The sequence below is a fragment of the Lepisma saccharinum genome, chromosome 8 (genome assembly GCF_977018435.1).
Source record: "Lepisma saccharinum chromosome 8, izLepSacc3.1, whole genome shotgun sequence".
Classification (NCBI taxonomy): Eukaryota; Metazoa; Arthropoda; class Insecta; order Zygentoma; family Lepismatidae; genus Lepisma; species Lepisma saccharinum.
The window spans coordinates 32,691,517-32,711,214 of NC_139236.1; the positions used below are offsets into that span (position 1 = coordinate 32,691,517).

At 36.0% G+C, this 19,698-nt stretch overlaps 1 protein-coding gene across 1 annotated transcript in view; it reads left to right on the forward strand.

The window, feature by feature from the left end:
* Nucleotides 1–19,698, forward strand: part of hiw (MYC binding protein highwire) — a 529,247-nt gene that overhangs the window by 115,009 nt on the left and 394,540 nt on the right. Inside the window, exons 29-36 of the mRNA XM_083126444.1 lie at nt 5,786–5,977; nt 9,081–9,293; nt 9,987–10,121; nt 12,070–12,248; nt 15,198–15,435; nt 16,565–16,761; nt 17,594–17,829; nt 19,335–19,547. Of these exons, the coding sequence (XP_082982570.1) occupies nt 5,786–5,977; nt 9,081–9,293; nt 9,987–10,121; nt 12,070–12,248; nt 15,198–15,435; nt 16,565–16,761; nt 17,594–17,829; nt 19,335–19,547 (1,603 nt within the window). The remainder of the gene's footprint in view (nt 1–5,785; nt 5,978–9,080; nt 9,294–9,986; nt 10,122–12,069; nt 12,249–15,197; nt 15,436–16,564; nt 16,762–17,593; nt 17,830–19,334; nt 19,548–19,698) is intronic.

A 19,698-nucleotide genomic window follows, 5' to 3' on the forward strand; every position in this document is an offset into this window, starting at 1 on the left:
TTGCGGGATGGAATATATTGGACAAACTGCCCGGAACATGCGTATTAGATGGGGCGAACATGATAAGAACATCAAAGAAAGGGATCCGAAAACGGGGCTTGCAGAACATATAATAAACAGTGGGCATAGAATAATAAAAAGAGAGGTTATCAAAAGAAGTAATAGTAAATTGGATAGGAACGTATACGAAACGGCATTCATATGCGCGGGACACAGAAATAAACTGAACCGGGACGAGGGGAATTTGGATGACGTATGGATTAGCTTTTTTAAAAAGTGGGACAATGTGAATAATAAAAGGGCCCCGATGGGCTTCCATGTCACATCGGAGGTAAGGAAAGCAGCCGAGGTGGAACGGGAATTCTCCTTGGATTGGTGACGAGGGGAAGAAAAAGAGAGGGGAGGGATCTCTCGTGGGAGGGGAAGTACCACTCCGCTGCGCAGCGCCATCTGCCCGCACGCTTCACCTTGACAGGGAGTTTAGGCTCTCAACGGCCACTCCAGTTACCGTAGCGGTGGTTTTAACATGTTTTATTGTGAGTTTTAAGGGGTTTTTAGCAAGGTGGTTTTAATTCTGTATAGGTCAAGCACTATGAAGTGTTTTTAACCCAAACCTTTCACCCAGTATCCTTACATGACACTTCTCTGACGTGGCTTGATATTCCGAGCCGAAAACGACAACCTGAGGAAGGAAGCAGTAAAGCTTCCGAAACGTCGTTCACATAAGAATACATACTCACTTGCGTAAGTAGACCAATTTGAATACTCTAACGTATTTTTGTTTATTGATAGTAACACGCACGTAACCAATATGCTATAGCTATAACTACTTAACCACCACTTTTATTTCTGATATATTTCACTTTTGCATGTATTAATCGTAACAAGAGAACACTTTAACAAGATGCAAAAATTAGGGGTCCAGGGGCAAAGGCCCAATTTTCAAAATTTCCCCAAAATTATGACTCGAAAATGTTGCATTAATTTAATTGTTTTTTTTTTTTTTTTTTTTTTTTTTAAAAAAAATTCTGGGCAGACATTACATATCCTCAAAGAGTGGAATTTCGTTGGGCTTCCCTCGAAATTTGGTCCATTCAGCATTTACAGGGCCAACACAAGATGCGAAATTCCAGAAATTGTTTCCACAAAGTAGCAACACTGCTGCTCTTATATGTTGTAATTATTTTTGTAGCCAAGAAGTATCAGCCTTTTTTCAACAAAACCTTTCTTGGTTGTAGCAATGTACTCTGCTACATAGTAATTTTTTTTCACTTTGGTCTATTGTGGTCTATTTTAGTACCATTAAAAAAACTGATTTTCTTCTTCTTTCTCTAACTTTCACAATGTATAAATTTCACCTCCGGTAAAAACCCTATCATACTGAAGGAAATCAAGACCAATTCCATCTCTCTACGACAATTAGTTCTTGATGTATGATTTTTTATGTACGTTGCATCAAGTTTGAGAAGCATGCACTTGAAAAGTCCCTATTCAGAGGCCAGACATGCGTGTGAGGCTCTGTCCACCAAAGGTTATTAGAGCTACAGAAATTGCATGGCTACCTAAAGAATTTTCATCCAGAAAAATATGGTTTGGCTGAACATTTCCAGTAATGAGGAGCACAGAATTGACTTTAATACTAAAGAAATTACTACCATGAAGGAGGACTTTAATACTAAAGAAATTACTACCATGAAGGAGGCAATGGCTATCCACAGAGAAAATCAGAATTTGAGCAGGGATACAGGACTTGCTCTGGTTCCAGCGTCGGTCCTGATGGTAGAACGAGAGAGATTAGCCAGATTTTGTAATGGAATATGTTGCTATTGTGTAGAAGGTTAATAAAGAATTTACCAACATTATCTACCTTACGAATTGAACAAGTCACTTGTGAAGTCATATGAGGTTCCACCTAGTTAGTGATGTACTCAACAGGGTTCCTACGCATCCTGGAAAACCTGGAATTTTAAAATATTCCTTCCAGGCATGGAAATGTTATGAAATTTCACATTTTTCCAAGCTTTACCTGGAATTTTGGAGATTGTCCTGGAAATTCCTTTGCCCCATTTTATTTGTATGAATTACAATAAGTTTTCATTTAAAACAGGCCAGTGTCATGACAGTGGTTTATTTCCTTATGTCACGTTGCTGTGTACTGTAGTCATAGTTTTGTGATAAGTTTTATTTTTGTGATTGAAGTATAATGCCCTGTGCTTTTGTATTATTTTGTATCGCATAGAGGTAGAAAATATGATGATAATAATTCCAAGTTTTCCAAGGATATTATTCTTGTTTATTTGCAATACAAGATGGTAATTTTTTATAAACTTATATATACTTGCGTTTATTTTTTCTGTTGTATTATTGTAAAAATTAAATAACCTTCATTATAGTAAGAAATGAAAGGTGTGGAAAGGAGCAGGTGTAGGGGAGTTGGGAGCCTGCATTAAAAAAAATTAGAACTATTTTTTTTAATAAAAGAAAATATGTAATGATGTGTATTTTGCCATGCTTACTTTCTACACTTGTCCTGGAGCAATTGTAGAAAATTCTTGAAAAGTCCTGGAAATGTCCTGGAAAAAATTGCGTGATTTTGTGTAGGAACCCTGCTCAACCATTTGAATCTGCATTTCTCTAAATGTGCCTTTATGTAAAGGGGGTCTTAATATCGATGGAATGAGAAGACCATGCAATTCACCCAGTTCTTTGTTTTTACAAATGAGGTGTGAGTGTTGACTTAGGAAGACATTTCCCTTCCACATACTGTATTTGACCTTAAATGTCCTCTGTTCCCTAAATCGGAGAGAAAACCACAGCCATAAATCTAGGTGTGTAGTACATATCGACAAAGAGATGCTAGTTCAGAGTTGCTAAGCATCTTGTCACCCCCTTCCACCAAAACAAGGCAGGGAAAGGGTGGTATCTTCTTCACTTGCTGCTGATAGACTAGAAGAGGGAAAAAGATGTGGCAATGCTTTCGACTATCAACAATGGCATGTGCTGTGGTTTCGGCAGGTAGAGGGATGGGATAAGGACACTTATTTACGGCACAAGGATTAGTATACCCTTGAAACTGCATTCATGCAGGCTAACGAGGCTCTGGCACCTGAAACGACAGCTAGTATAATCCTCTCTGGGGTTGTGTCTTGTCCATCTTGGTGCTGATATGTGAGAGCCACTTTACAACGTCAGCTATTACCAATGGCATGGTGATTTCAGTTGTTGGATGTTTTATTTTGCTCTTGATAAGGATGTAACTTTTATCTGCAGCATAGGGATTTGATAAGGATGTAACTTTTATCTGCAGCATAGTGATTTTAGTTATTCAATAATTTTTAATTTATTTTCTTCTTTTAACCTAATATGAGGGTTAAGTCATAAGTCATGGCAACTATTTTTTTTCCCGTGAACAGGGGACAACACGAAAAAGCTAAGATACACTTTTGAAAGTGTATGGAATGTACCTTCGAATGAAGCCACCAGATGAAGTCTGGATGCAGGAGACTCTCTTAGGGAAGAGGCAGAACACAGGACATTGGATAACTGTGTTTTATTATGGCATGAACAAAAAGTACACAAGACTACACTGTTTAACAACCTTCAAAGTATTCACCCAGGTTATCCACTGTTTGTTGCCAACGATGGGGCAGGCACTGAATACCATCCGCTGAATGTGCAGTGCTAACATGTGCCACCTCTCACCGAAATACTGTTAAGATCTCTTCTTTGTTGGCAAACCGTATTTAGATGTAAATTTACATCAAATATTTCAGTAGGTACTGTTATATTTTTACTTCACATAATAGCGAATAAACGTACTTTTATTTTATCTTCTGAGTTTGTCACAAAAGTATGAGTGTTTTAAATTTGAAAATACTGTTATCCTTAGATGGCCATATTTTTTATTTCCCAAATTAATCTTCTTAGATTTGAGTTTCTACATTGAGTAATATTAATGTTGAAAGTTTTCTTATGCTTCACGAAAAGATTCCAGCCTCCCTTACCTGGAGCTGCATTAAACAAATACGTATCTGTCCGGGTTTCTTGAAAGAATCACTCTTACACCACTCCTCTGTTTTTTCCGTAGTGCCAAATTGATTTAACGGTGTATTTTCACTTTTGTTCTTCCAATTTCGGAACAATGATGTTCATGAACCACTACATTGGTCTTGGTTTTTCATTTGATATGAATTTTAACTTATAGCAGCCAAATTATGAATTTATGACTCCGACGCTCCTATGCACGTTCTTTTCGGCAGCCATCTTTCTAGTCCAGCCTCGATCCAGGTATCCATCATCTTCAAGTTAAGATATGGACACACAGACCAATGAATGAATACTTTTTATATGCCATAAATGTGCATTTTTTACGCAAATTGTGTATACTCATTCTACATTGAGAAATATGTAATAAAATTATGTTTTATATAATTTAAAGATATTTTTTCTGTTATTTACTAAGCTAAAAGAGAATATTTTGTATGCTTTTTGTCCTTATGTTATTAGGATTTTTCCGATTTTTCTCCAAAGTGATTTTGCAACACTGCAAAATATCCATGAACTAAGATGAACCATAGCTGAGCATTTTTCTTTGACGAATTTCATCGAAATGTTAAATTAACTTCAAATTGTGCTTGTTTCATTGCAAATGTATGAAAAACCTCATGAAACAACTGTGAGTAATAATTAGCAAAGAGAGATTGCAAAATACTAGAATTACAGATACAAAATTTTCCGTTCTTTGCAATGCTTGCAATGGAGCATGAAAATAAATAAAATAAGTTTCAATATTTTAATTATGAATAACTTTTAAAATATAGCTCTGATAATGATGAAATTTAAGAATCAGTGCTGATTAATTAAGGGGAAAGCAATTAAATAGGAACCCCCACTGAAAATTGAAGATTTAAATTACCAATCCTGGCAAATTTTAATGTCCATATAACAGTGTATCTGAATGGACTGCCGGACCCTGTGGCTGAGTGGTTAGCACATCATGCTGCGATGCCAAGGGTCCTGGGTTCGAATCCTGCTTGGGCTTGGTTGTTTGTGAATGTCCATTCATAAATTTCATCACTCATCGCCATCTTCGCAAATTAGCCAAGAGGCACAAAACGCGAAGTAAAATAAACTCAATCAATCAAGTAATCTGAATGGACTGGTTATACTCTGTATGGCATTCCCGTGCTTTCTGCCGTGGAGAACTGCTATTTTAATGTACGGAAATTGCTCCTGCTTCATGACTTCCATTTTTGAATGCTGTCACTCACCGACTGAACTTGGGTGTGTGCTTACTACCCCACCCTTGTTCACATACACCATCTGGTGGCTTCTTTCGGAAGTACATTCCATACACTTTCAAACGTATATCTTAGATTTCTCGTGTTGTCCCCTGCTCGCGAGAAAAAAAATAGTTGCCATGACTTATGACTTAACCCACGTATACACGTGTGTTTGTCACCTCTCTGAAAAATTCACATGCTGCTAGAGTTAAAATGCAAAGAAAAATGTTTATGTACTAAAAGTATGCTATTGTTACTAATTATTAGTTGAATTCTTGTTACTAATTCTACTGATCCTGTAGGTACACAATCTGCTTTATAATTGTTACATAGGAACATAAAAGTCAAGTAATATGTTTAATTGGATTTTTTTTATGAACATAGCAACTTGCATTTTCTCCATTGTTAATAGTTAAATTAGATTTAAAAGTAAATCATGTATGTATATGTGTATGTGTTTATACACGTGTACATCATGCACTCTGAATTTCCCGTTCACCTAGCTTGAAGGAAGCAGTGCTGACAACTGGCTTTTCCGTGAGGTCCTAGAACGTCTCCTAAATATAGCAGCTGTTCCTGTGAGACAAGCCCTGTGCCAAGAGCGTGTGCTGTACACCCCTCAACTTGTCAGGAACTGTTGTCATTTGTTGGCTCGCATTGTTGCAGAGTTGGCAACCCAATCAAGTGGAACAGATGTAAGTACGAAATTGTTTTCCTTCGAACTCTTCCAAAATATCACATACAGATGGTACAAAGTTTAATTTTTCCAAGGTAGCTTGGAAGGTGGTTTGAAAGTTGAACATTCGAATGTCTGTTATTTCTGTACATTGTTAATATTGAAGTAGTTGAACGAACAGTTCTGGAGGATCATAAAGGTGCATCCCATGTTATATCAATTATTTAAAGGCCAAGGTCTGCAAAGCAGATTTATTTTATCCCCATTGCAAATGTATACAGGGGCAAATGGTACAAAGAGTGCTTGAAACTGTGCTTATTAAGTAGAGACATGCATATTTCGTTTTTGAAGAAAGCTCGTAATATGAAACAACACACTGTAATTTTCATTTTTCATGTTTTTGAAAGGTCTGAGGTTCATTTTCGTAACATGTTTTGTCATGAATGATGTGAAATGAATTGCAAAATACAAAATAAACTCTTAAACATGAAATTTAGAGTTTATTTACCGATGCGACACTTTCTGAAGTCTGAATTATCCTATGAGTTAGGCCAATCATGGAAAATTGATTAATTCTGCCGTAAATGTTTGAGAAAAAAAAAGTCTCCTTTACACAGGAGATAACTACATAAATGTGCTATTAGAAGGGAAATGCGTGCAATAAGTGTAGTTTTTAAATCCAGTTTAGGGTTTTATTCACAATTTTAACACTGAAATGCCATTTTATAACGCTTTTGATCCCGAAATGTGCCTAGTTTTTGTACCAAAATCTTGATCTTTGATTCATCATAAATATGTGGCTCTACTTATAAGTCAAACTACATAGATGGCTGCATTTATTCCTAGCCCCCCCCTCCTCCTCCCTACATTATATAAATTAAAGAGAATTAAATTGTAATTCAAACAGCAATAAGTAAATATGAAATTGTAATAGAGGTCACATATTTCTCAGTCTGAATTTTGTATTTTCTTGCTAAATTTACTGTTAATTTTGAAAGTATGCACTGCACACATTACACACATTTTATTTACACACACACACACACACACACACAGAAAGCGCAGTACAGGGTTTGTAAATTAGGATTTTCTTTAGCATATTTAGATTACATGAAGAGTGTACATATTAGATGCCTAGTAATTTTGGTTCCCCAAATTCTCACGAACTGAGCTGGTGGAACCTTCATGACATCACACAAGGGTACGCATAGAATGAGGCATTTTTAAAACCAGTCTGTTGTTGAGAATTATTATGTTTATGGTGTGTGACCTTTTGTTTTTTTCAAATTCAATGTTGGTGAAATGTGTGGCAGTTTTTCACTTTTACCTTTTTGTGTAACCAGAGACAAATGATTTTTTAAAACTGAAATCTTAATTTGTGGCATATTTACAATGACATATTTATTAAACCTTAATAATACATAATAATAATACATGGTGTGACAGCCCTTGAAGGGCTTTGGCCTATCTCTCGACTGCCAGTCTCCCTTCACAATCCTACCTAGTGGTGTGTTCTTCAACTGGTAATGGGGTGAGGTGGGGTCAGCACGTCGAACCCCCAGCCATTATAGGAGATTTTCGAGACCAGATTACCCTACTCACTTGTAGCTCCCCAATTTCTTCACAATGGTGGGTTGCCATTGACCCTATACACAGGCCGAAAATTCCCAGACACTGAACCCGGGATCGAACCCATGCTGTCCAAAGAAGGTTGCCTTAGACTGCACGGCCACGGAGGAGGACTTTTATTAAACCTTATGGTTTTTAAATAGAGCTGAGTCGATACCAATGCATTGCTATTTTCTGATACCAGTGGTTTTGGAAAGTATTGCTTCAAATGTGGTCATTGACACCTGGGGATCTCATGGAGTCTACAAAATGCCACGTGACATTTGTAGGGTTTAAATATCCTGAAAATTATACAAAATGCATAATTTTCATTCTGCTGGTAATATTATTGTGGAGAGAAATGGATTTTGTGATTAAATAATTAGCTTATGTGAAATTATGAATATTTTAAAATAGGAATATGACAGATCAGATACTATATCGGTATCGGATGATATAGGGCATATTGGTGTATCAGTTTATCAGTAAAATTACTGATAAAATTTTACCATTCTAATATATCTATAAATATCTTATATTTAGTGAAATATAAGTGCACTAAATTAAATTTTGTTATTATTTTTGTAGATATTATAAATATATAATCTCCATTCTTTACTTTTTAAAAGTAAGTGTGTAAATATACAGATTGTTTTGCATTGCAGTCATCTGGTAACATATTAAGGAGTTCAATCAACAACCATTCACATTCTTCACGGGCCATTTGGAATTTTATATCTGATCTGTAGAATGTCAGTTTCAATATTAATAATAATAATAATAATAATAATCCGTGGCGTGACAGCCCTTGAAGGGCCTTGGCATATCTCCGACTGCCAGTCCCCCACAATCCTACCTAGAGGTGTAGAGTTCTTCAACCGGTAATGGGGTGACGTGGGGTCAGCACGTCGAACCCTCAGCTGTTATAGGAGATTTTCGAGACCGAATTACACTACTCACTCGTAGCTCCCCAATTACACTACTCACTCGTAGCTCCCCAATTACACTACTCACTCGTAGCTCCCCAATTACACTACTCACTCGTAGCTCCCCAATTTCCTCACGAAGGTGGGTTGCCACCAGCCCTATACACAGGCTGGAATTTCCCGGAGACTACACCCAGGATCGAACCCATGCCATCCAAAGCAAGGTTCCTTAGACTGCACGGCTACGGAGGAGGACAGTTTCAATATAAGTAAATTTCATATTGCTGCTTTATTGGCATCGGCCAAAATTTTGTATCGACCCATCCCTATTTGAAAGTAAAACTAGTAGATTGATATTGCATATATCCAATTAGAAACTACATTTTACAATTTATAAGTAATGTAAACTACTTTTAACTGTTTCAATTTGCAAATGTCAGCACTGGTATCAGTGGGAATTGGTAAGAGTAACAAAATTGGTATTGAAATCAGATTGTAGTAATATTAGCTCAACGTTATTTTTAAAATATTCCATTGTTTATGAATTGTTAGTAATGTGTGTCCTTTCTGTACGTTAACCAAAAACAGGATGATCTTCAAGGAGCATGTGGCCGTGTGCTGCATATGACAACATCAAGATTCACAAGAACAAATCAAAGTCGGACTTGGAACACAGGGAACGGCTCTCCTGATGCCATCTGCTTCTCTGTTGATCGACCAGGAATTGTGATAGCTGGTGTGTGTGTGTATGGGGGCATGGGTACCTATGAGTATGAGTTGGAACTCCTGGATGATGTAAGTGTACGTATCTTTGGAATAATTTTGTGCCACAACATAATAGTTCATTAATAAACGGAAAGGAATTTAAGCAGAATAAAAATCTTGCAAGTATTTCCTGTTTGCAGTTGTGTATACATCAAATGGTGAAGAAACATGGATGTTCACCACAGGGTGTTCAAAAAATAATTAATAAAATTTAAGGAGCCATAGTATAATATATTCATATTAATTAATTAAATGAAAATAATACAAGAAAACCCTATTTCATTTTGATTAGAAGATAACAAGTGAAATTATCTTGTAGATAAAGGAACATGGATGTATTTTTCTAAAGTTTTGGTTCAAATTTGAATTTTTGACATCCTCATTCTGTGCACAAAAGTTAAAAGAAGTAGTATTCTTACAAGAGTAAGGATCGTGACTTTTTATTGACATTATGTAAGTAGAGTAAAGATTTCTATTAGGTGAAAAAATATGAAGCTGCATGAATGTTTTCTGTAAATTTTAGTTATGAAATATGTATATGCAGAAATCAATACTATTTTGTTTAATCTTTTATAATGACTAAACTACTTTCTTAAAAATGCAATCATACAATCTTAAATTGTTTATGATCAAAATTGAGAGAAACATGTAATATTCATCTGCCACAAACTGGAAATTGAAAAATTAATAAACTTTGTCTCCAACAACCTAAAATATTGTGTATTTCAGCAAAGTAATAGCAGCAACGATCCATCCCACACTCAGCGTTGGAATAGTCTAGAAATGGCTCGTGGAACATTTGGGCCTGATGACTGTGTTGCTGATGTTGCAGAAGTGAAATTTGATAAGCCAGTGCCAATAAAGGTAATGCAGTTTTTAAAAATTTGTGTGTCAGTTGTCAGTGGTTCTCGAGTGACAATTCATGGACCACTAGTGGCTGGCTACAATTGTTCAAGCATACATGCATAGATGGTCCATGGTGGTGTGTGGTTGGTTTCTAGGAACAGCCCTTGCCAATTGTGTAATTGGCATTCAGTATTCTTTTGTACAATTCTCTCCAGATAAAATGACATACTCTTTAATTCCTTAAGTCTAGCAATTGTGTACCACTTTACTGTGTTACAGGAGTCTACAGAACAAACTGAATTGATTATTCAATCAGAATTAGCAATTAAGAAACACTTGATGTACACAGATGACTAGAATTAATTTGATGCATTTTTTTCAGTTTGTGAATTTTAAGAGCACTTTCAGCAAGAATTGATAGACAGCTATACCAATTTTTAAATAATAATCCCATTCCTTTATAGGAATAAAACTGTTGAGTGTTTCATTTGTTACATATGTAGAGTTATGAATTACATTTTTTCTTTATTGTCTTATACACACTATGATCAGAAAGTTATGTAACCTGGTATTAATGTTTACATACAGTGTCATTGTCCCATGTGCTTAGTACCACGCCATTAAGGCATATGGAGGGTGTGGGGGTAACACCCCACACTTTGTTGATCTGGTTGTGAGTGGGGGTGATGTGATCAGCATCACGTCCCTGACTGCCTTTACCCCCCAGGGTTTCCCCACAGGTACCCATGTCATTCGATGCTGGGTAGGTGCCAGGGCAGCTTCCAACGTTAGAAAAGTTCCCGGATTTGAACCGGCCGGGGATCGAACCCGGAACCTTTAGCATGGTATTCAGATGCGTTACGGACTGATCCACCGCGGCCATTTACAATGTCATTGTCATAATGTTAAATTCTGATTAAAATCATGGTGGTGTTGGGACAATGGAAAATGTTGAGAATTATGGTTAAGGCCTGCTTTCAAAATTGATTCCTTTTTCCTAAACAAGAAATTAACTACCAATGGATTCCTACTATGCTTTTTGTCCATAAGAGTCTCACACTTTCGCAAGAACATGCAATCAGTCATGCTATTGTTGATTTATTGTAAAGTTTCACTTTTGGATATGCCTTCACGTATACTCCAATTCTTCTGATGTAAGAACAAAGTACTGTTCAACAACTAATACTAGGGCTGAACCAATACCAATATTTGGAAACAAACAATTGAAAGTATTCCAATATATTCATAAATTTTAAAATAGTTTTTTTTTTAAAAAAAAAAAATGGAACTAAAGCAAATTAATCTTATCAAATTTTTCTTTCAAAATATTAATTTCACATAAGGTAATTATTTAACCACAAAATCTATTTCTCCCCCACAGTGCTTTTGCAAAAATAATGAAAATAATGCATTGTGCATAATTTCTATGATCTTTAGTGCTCTGTGAAAATGTTGCACAGCACTTTCGTGAAGCCTGCAAGATTCCTGAACTCTGTGAAAGTATCAGCTGGTATCTGTGATTAAACTTTCCAATATCGATACAGTGATGTGAATGCCCATTTGGTCAGGGGTAATGACATACTGCTTGCAGCTTTAACAAACATCACTCAGAACATTTGCCCACATCCCTACAGTGCTGCTGGCTGTTGAGAAAAATATAGTGAAACCTCAATTTTACATTTTCTTTGGCCCTAGATGTAAAAACTTAAAATGTGCAAAAATGTAAAATCTGATTTCCATTCCACCCTAAATGTAAAAACAACCACTTGAAGATCAGGTTGCACTTCTTTTCGATAACACTGTACTGTCAAATACTTTTTATCAGGAGAATCTTCATACCATTGTTTCTATATTGAAAACAAATTGGAAACCTTACCAGCACCTCTTCTTGTGTCCGTTTTTGCTGCTGTTATTTATTGTAACATGTGTGCTTATGCTATAATGTCTGTCTACATTCTAATTGCAGGAAAATGTTAAATATGCTGTTCGCTTGAGAAATCATGGAGGTCGGACAAGCAATGGAGATGGAGGGTTAACTGCTGTCAAAGGGCCAGATGGGTGCACTTTCACTTTTAGCACCTGTTCCCTTAGTTTCAATGGAACCACTCAGAAAAGAGGACAGATACCTCAAATATTATATTACAGGTACTTTCATCTTTATTAATTACTCCTGCCTTTTTAATTTGGTGCAATTTTAAGTTCGACATGAAACAACCAACAGGGTAAATGAAACTAAAATGAAAATAAAGGATGTCCCAACAAGAATGGTGGATTTAATAACGTTAAAAAAATTATTTTATTTTCATGAAATGGCATTTATTTATTCATTACAAAAGGTACATGTTGCCAGTTTATGAAAAACAATATCTGTCATATATGTTCTGCAAGTAGTCAATTGAAGAAATTACTGATGACTCTTATGCAGACTTGATCCTCGATTTGGCCCATGACACGTCAAATTTCCACCTTGAGGTCTGGTAGGGTGCGATTTCACGTACCCCCAAAGGAAGAATTTGCAGGGTGTCAGGTCACATGATCTCGCTGGCCAGTTCTGGTCACTGTTGCATAAAAGGACTTGGCCCGGAAATTTGTCATGCAGCAAGGCTATTGTCTCATGGGAGGTATGGCAGGTAGTGCCAAACCAACAACAAGACAACAAATAAAGGACAGAACTTAAATTTATAAGAACAGTGGTGCCAATCCAACAACAAGAAGACAACAAATAAAAAAAAAATTTATAAAAACAGTGGTGCCAAGCCAACAAGAATAAGACAATGGCACAACTCAGATCTTGCTTTCTTCTTGGGACACCCTTTACAAAGATTCTAAATACCTAAAGTGCCCAAACAAATGTAAGTAGTAGATATTAAAAGAAATATAATTTTACTAAATTTTAGTTCAAAGATCGATTCACCGACCACATACGGTACATACGCAGGAAAGAAAGTTCTTTGGTTTATCCAAACATATTATAGAAACCAACCACCAACTTCCACAGGATTGCGTTTTCTTCCTTGCACAGGCGAAAGGAAAAATATGTAAGGGTTTGTTAAGGAAGGGGTACACATGATCAAAAACACAAATAACTTCAATGACATTTTACGTGAGAATCTTTATTCATCTTGGTACAACACAGTAAAACTTAAAAAATCCATCTCCCCCTACCAACAATCCAAACATACAAAGACTTAACCAACACTGCAAGACTGCAATGACATCTGCTGGCAAACACATCAAGTAACTCCAGTGGAACTACAACCACATCCACACTCCGTCTTCCCTCGACCAGCCCTGAAGATGACTCCATGAAGAAGTCGAAAGCTCGGAAGAAGTCCTAAGTGTTTTTCATCGTACTGTTTGTGTGTTATTTTAGTGTTTTAAATATGTTGCCGGCACGTGACATAAGAAGTTTTCTACTGTCAAATAATTTGCCTGTTGTCACTTTGGAATTTGAGGATTTCATAATGAAAAACTCATGAAAACATGATTAAAATTTACCTGAAAATTGTAAATTTGGTAAACGCAGATAAAATAAATTTTGCATCAAATTTGCAAAATTGCACTCCTAATCTTTTGAGTCCCAAGGCCATTTTCACAAGTAAGCCCCTCTGTCCCGAGCCGATTTTGAGCAAAATGCAGAGTTTCAATTAAATGAGTGTAGATCGGAGACTAATTGCCCTAGAGAGATGAGTAATATACCTTTGTACGCGGAATGAACCAGAGATTCAGACTATATGAAATTTATGCAAATTCGGTGTATATATGGAGGGGGAATGGGGGGAAATCCCCTGAAAATACTTTTTTTTAAAAAAATGGGGTTTCGCACCCCTCCCGCCCCCTCGAAAAAAGTACATGACAGTGTCGACATGCACATGGAAATGATCGCTGACATGTAAGGAACACAAAAATATTTGCATTATTATCATATGACCAATGTAACTTGAGTTGTACATCCCAAAAGGAATGGTCGGCTTCAAAATGCAGCGGTACCTTAAAATGACTTTAGCTCAGAGACTATTTGCCCTGGAGATATGAACTATATACCATTGTACGCAGAATGAATCACAGATTCAGACGATATATAATTTATGCACATTCGGTGTATATATGGAGGGGGAAAGGGGGGAAATCCCCTGAAAATACTTTTTTTTTAAAAAAATGGGGTTTCGTCCCCCCGAAAAAAAGGATATGAAAAGTTCAAAATGCACATAGAAATTAGCGCTGGCATGTAAGAAACAGAAAAAATATTTGCATCATTGTCATATGACCAATGTAACTTGAGTTGTACCCCCAAAAGGAATGGTGGGCACGCCACTGATTCAAGCTTCAAAATGCAGCGGTACCTTGAAATGACTATAGCTCAGAAACTAAATACCCTAGGGATATGAAAGATATACCGTTGTACGCAGAATGAATCAGAGATTCAGACGATATATAATTTATGCACATTCGGCGTACATATGGAGGGTGAAAGGGGGAAATCCCCTCAAAAATACTTTTCTTAAAAAAATGGTGTTTCCCCCGCCCCCCCGAAAAAAATGTCAAAATGCAAAATTTATGCAAATTTGGCATATATATGGAGGGGGAAGGGAGAAAAACCCCAAAAATTATTTTAAAAAATTGTTGAAATGTTTGAAATTTATATTTTCCCTTGAAAAGAGACGCAAAAGAGAAGTCCCTTTTCCCGCCTTTTCACCTCCATTTTCATGAAGAAAAAAAAAGGTGCAAGAAACATTTCTGTTAAATACATGTGTTAGGAACAATATAAAAAAAATCGAAATTCTAGCCAAAAATAAAAAAGTTATAACGTAAAAACTACGACCTTGACACAGCATCTCGATCGAGATGCTTGGGATCGTGAGGGTTACTTTTAGGTATCTCGTTCGAGACGCTTGGGATCCAAAAGGTTAAGAGAATAATCATATATTTTCACACAGCCTAGTATAAAACAATAGATCTGCACCAAAATATCTGTACAGGGCATTACATATTTGTATATAACATTAGTTGTAATTATGTTAAATTTTATTTATAAGTAGTGGTAGTAATGGTGGAGGATATGTAACAAATACTTTTCTTCCTTTTCTTTTGTAGTAATCCTCAAGATTCTGAAAGCCAGCAAACCACTAGAGCATTAGCTGAACTCCAAGCAAGGAAGTGCACTCTATCAATGACAGCTGCTGTATTCCAGAGATGCAATGACCTCATGTTGCTTGCAAGGGAAAGATCTGAAGACATTGCAGCTGACGTGCTGGGGTCGGCATGCATGGTGACCACCCTGTTACCATTAGTCCTTGCACATATAAGCCCAGTTGCAACATCAGACCCGAGGGTAAGTTGATGGAATGAAGTTGGGTTTTTGTATGTCTGCTACATCAAAATTGCCATAGAAGTTTGATTGAAGGGTTTGGGTGTAAAACGTAAGTGACATTTTGGTTATTCTTGAGTTACAAAGTAAATTGTGCCATCCTTCAATTTTTGAGTGAAATTGCCATTTCATACAATTTGCATTGGAGTCAATGAAGCCTTCTGAATTCGGTATACACAACACGAAAACAATTTATCTACAGTATAGCTTCTAATAACTTTTTTCTTAATGAACTCAGAAATGGCCAAAATGTCACTTACCATGTTTTACACCCGAGCTTTTCAATTCTTAAATATTATTTGGCACAAAAAATTAAGGATATGATGAAGCGTATTTTCAATATAAATCTGTTGGTCAAAAGTGGCATATCGATATCTACAACAAAATACCGGTATTTAAAAAGAATCAGATATTCAATTTCTCACTAAAAAGGCACCGGGGGGGGGGGGGGGGGGTATTTTGAAGCTTTATTTCCTTGTAACAATTTCAAATCTCATAACTTTATTCTTTCTCGTAAATATGTGAAAACTGTTTCTCTACCAGTGTTTAATATCTAATGATGTTTATCATAGAGAACAGAATTTTTCACTTTTGCTATACTGAAAATGTCATTGTATTTGTGTTAAGTAGTATTTGTTGATATTTGATATAACAATCACTTAAATATTGACCTTGGAATCAGTTCCAGAAAATTATTGGCAGGTATATTAATTAACAAGAATATATGGTATTGTGTAGTGTCCAGAATATTGACATTCTGCGATTGGTAAAATTATCCATAACTTTGCTGATAAGCAGCTAAACTGATGTACCTATATCAACCAATACCGCTGGAGTACTGATTAGCCTTTCCATTCACACTACAAAGAAAGTAGTGTGAAAATTAAAAAAAAGCTTTTCATTTATAAGAGTAAATGGATTTGTTTTTTATTGCATTTATTATTAGTTTTTCCATTACTTCACCGCTTTTTACTTATGAATACTTACATAAAATGGATGTTATTTATTGTTAAATTTATACTGAAACTTCACATTGATTGTTTTTGTATCCGGCCATCCCTAATAGAAGTGTATATCTTTCTCATATTTTTAGAGTGCTGTCCATGTGCTTAATTTGATCCAAGACCTTCTGCCACACGTGGCTTCCCTCAACCTATTGAGCGCCACCATGCAACAGAGCACAGGTTCTATTGACAGCCAGGATTGCTACACAACGAACACAACATCCAACCATTATGCATGGGTTGAAAGTGATCATCCATACAAGCCAGCTACAGTGTCAAATTACAGGTAAATACCATATCAATCTACCAGAGTTGTACTTTAAAAATATAAGTTCACGTATGAGGTAATCAGAACATTAAAATAGCTGTAATTTGTTCACAAAATCCATTTTCCCACACATCACTGATGCAATGTAAATGTAAATTTTGTATTGCACATGATTTCTAGTAAGTGTCGCATGGTATTTTGTGGGTTTTGGAAAAATATCAGCTGATATTTCTGTTTATTTCCTGACTGATACTGCTGTTATCAGCTCAGATTCTTCTTCTTTTGTTGCCAAGATGTTGTAATTATTAATAAGCATTAAATAGGGGCATGCATATTTTATTTTTCACTATAACACAAAATGTAAATAACACATTGTAGTGTTAATCTTTCACATTTTTGAAAGGTGTGATGTGCAATTTGCTACCATGTTTTGTCAAGAAACGATGTGAAATGAACTCTTAAACACAAAATTTTGGGTTTACTTACCGACGCGAAACCTTCTTAGGTTATGCAAATCACGAAAAATTAATTAATTCTTCTGTAACTATTTGAGAAGCACAAATGGACTCCTTTACACAGGAATAAACTTGATACTCTGAAAACTATATAAACGTGCTATTAGAAGTGAAATGTTAATTTTGTGTAATAAGTATAGTTTTAATCAAATTTACAATCTTATTCACCATTTTAACATCGAAATGCCATTTTATATACCACTTTTTTTTTCCAAAATATGGATATTTTATTCATAAATATGTGGCTCTAGCAATAAATTAATACTGTTTCTGCAAGTGGAAGAATGAACATTTGATTTGAAAGATTTTTTTAAACAAAACTTTTTACATTACAGGGTCTCATTTCCTGAGAGTGTAAAATGGCTGTGCATAGAGTTTGATCCATTATGCGGCACTGCACAGGCCGAAGATACTCTCCAGTTATACATTCCAAGCCTCCCATCTGCTCCACATGCAAGCACCAAGAAGGTGACCGTCGAAGAGGAAGACAGCATTCCTGTGCCCTATTGGCCAGTTTTACGGAAATTCAGTGGGAGCAATAACTGGCCCCAGATGGCTGTAGTTTTACCAGGTGAGTGTTATGATCTTTCTGAACACTCCCCTTGCTTTCTTTGATCATTTAGCATGTTATAAGTTTGTGTATGCATGGCTTTTAAGAACAAAATGAAACTGTGGTTAAACGAGTTTTCTTATTATGCAGCAGTTGTGCATTTAGTAATTAACTATATTTATTCAAATACATACAGCATAGTTTTTTCGGCAGTATGTCATTAACTAACTACCTCTCGAGCCTTCGTAAACCCGAAGGTTCATGGCTGCAGCAATACAGGCCTTCCATCTGTCCCTATCTTGAGCAAGTTCTATGTACTCTTTTCCATCCCTACAGATTTCCTTTAGGTCCATCTCAACGTTGTCCCTCCATCTTCGTCTTGGCCTTCCTACAGGTCTCTTACCATCAGGTTTCCCAACAAAAATCCTGTAAACTCCGCTTTCCTCTCCCATTCGTACCACATGGCCTGCCCACCTAAGTCTTCTTGATTTAATTATTCTAATAATATCTGGACATGAATACAAATTATGTAGTTCTAAATTATGTAACATTCTCCACTCACCTGTCTCCTCATCCCTTTTAGGTCCAAAGATTTTCCTAAGGATCTTGTTTTCAAATACTCTCAATTTTTGTTCCTCTTTGGCATAGGGATGTAGGCAGTATGTCATGTATAGTAAAACATAAATGTGATCATAAAGAAGCTAAAATCTCACACCACGTGTCACTAACATCAGAAAAATGTAAAATACTATTGTCTAGACTCCAGGTGTCATGTACTTTTGTCCTAAACTTTTAATTTGATTTAACCCATATGCATTTAATCCTCTTCCCTTACATGATGAATATCCTAGATGGGTTTGAAATTTGGAAAATTCATAGGCATGTGTCTAGACATTAGTCTTTTACATTTTTATAAATACAATCTTCATATACAGTTCAGTCCTAAGTACTCAGTTTTATATTTTCATTGGTTGCTATTCTTATTTATTGAAACTGAAAGTTCTGGATTTTCATCCTATCATTTGAATGATCACACATAACTTATATATTTTGGTAAATGTAGCCTTTATAATAAAGTTTGATTCAAAATTTGTCCTTATTTCTCTATAGACAATTTTCAACATAGTGCAACCGTGCACTAATAGCAGATGCTGTAATTCGTGGATTTTGAAGAGCAACTTTTTGGCACATTATGTTACAACAAGAGTAGTATGTTAATTGATTGATTGATTAAATTGTTGGTGTAAGTCCACTTCATGCACAGAAAGTCTAATCAGGAATGGATCTACAGTTTAAAGTGGGATCCGAAGCACTGTGCCATGTAAAGGTGGAGGAGGGGGGACTCCTTGATTACAACATTACCACTACGCCCCTCAAAACTATGTTAATACTCTACTTTTATTATTATTTTTAATTTTTGGTGCTAATTCTAATAATTTATGTATGAATATTGTACTGAATAGCATTACAATATTAATAAATAGTTTTGTTATTGAAACTTGAATGTACTTGCATCTTCTTCACAGGCAACGAAGTAATTTTCTCATTAGAAACAGCCTCAGATTACGTGAAGGACGAGAAGGCCTGTTTCTATGGTTTCAAGTGCCTAGTTGTTGGCTATGAGTGGAATCTGAATTCCACTGAGGGCTTGAAACACCTGGAGACCGAGTTGGCTTATCTTGGAGGAATGTGTGCTGCCTCGTTGATGAAGAAGGACCTTATGCTCCCGCCTGCCACAGGTAAGGAACTTATAATCATAGTGAAGCTTTAACATGCTCATAGCAGTCCTATTGATGGACTAATGACGATTGCAGCTCTCTCACAATTTGTTCTCAGATTTTTCTGTATCTTTGAAAAGAGCAACAGAAAAAATAGTGACACATATACAGA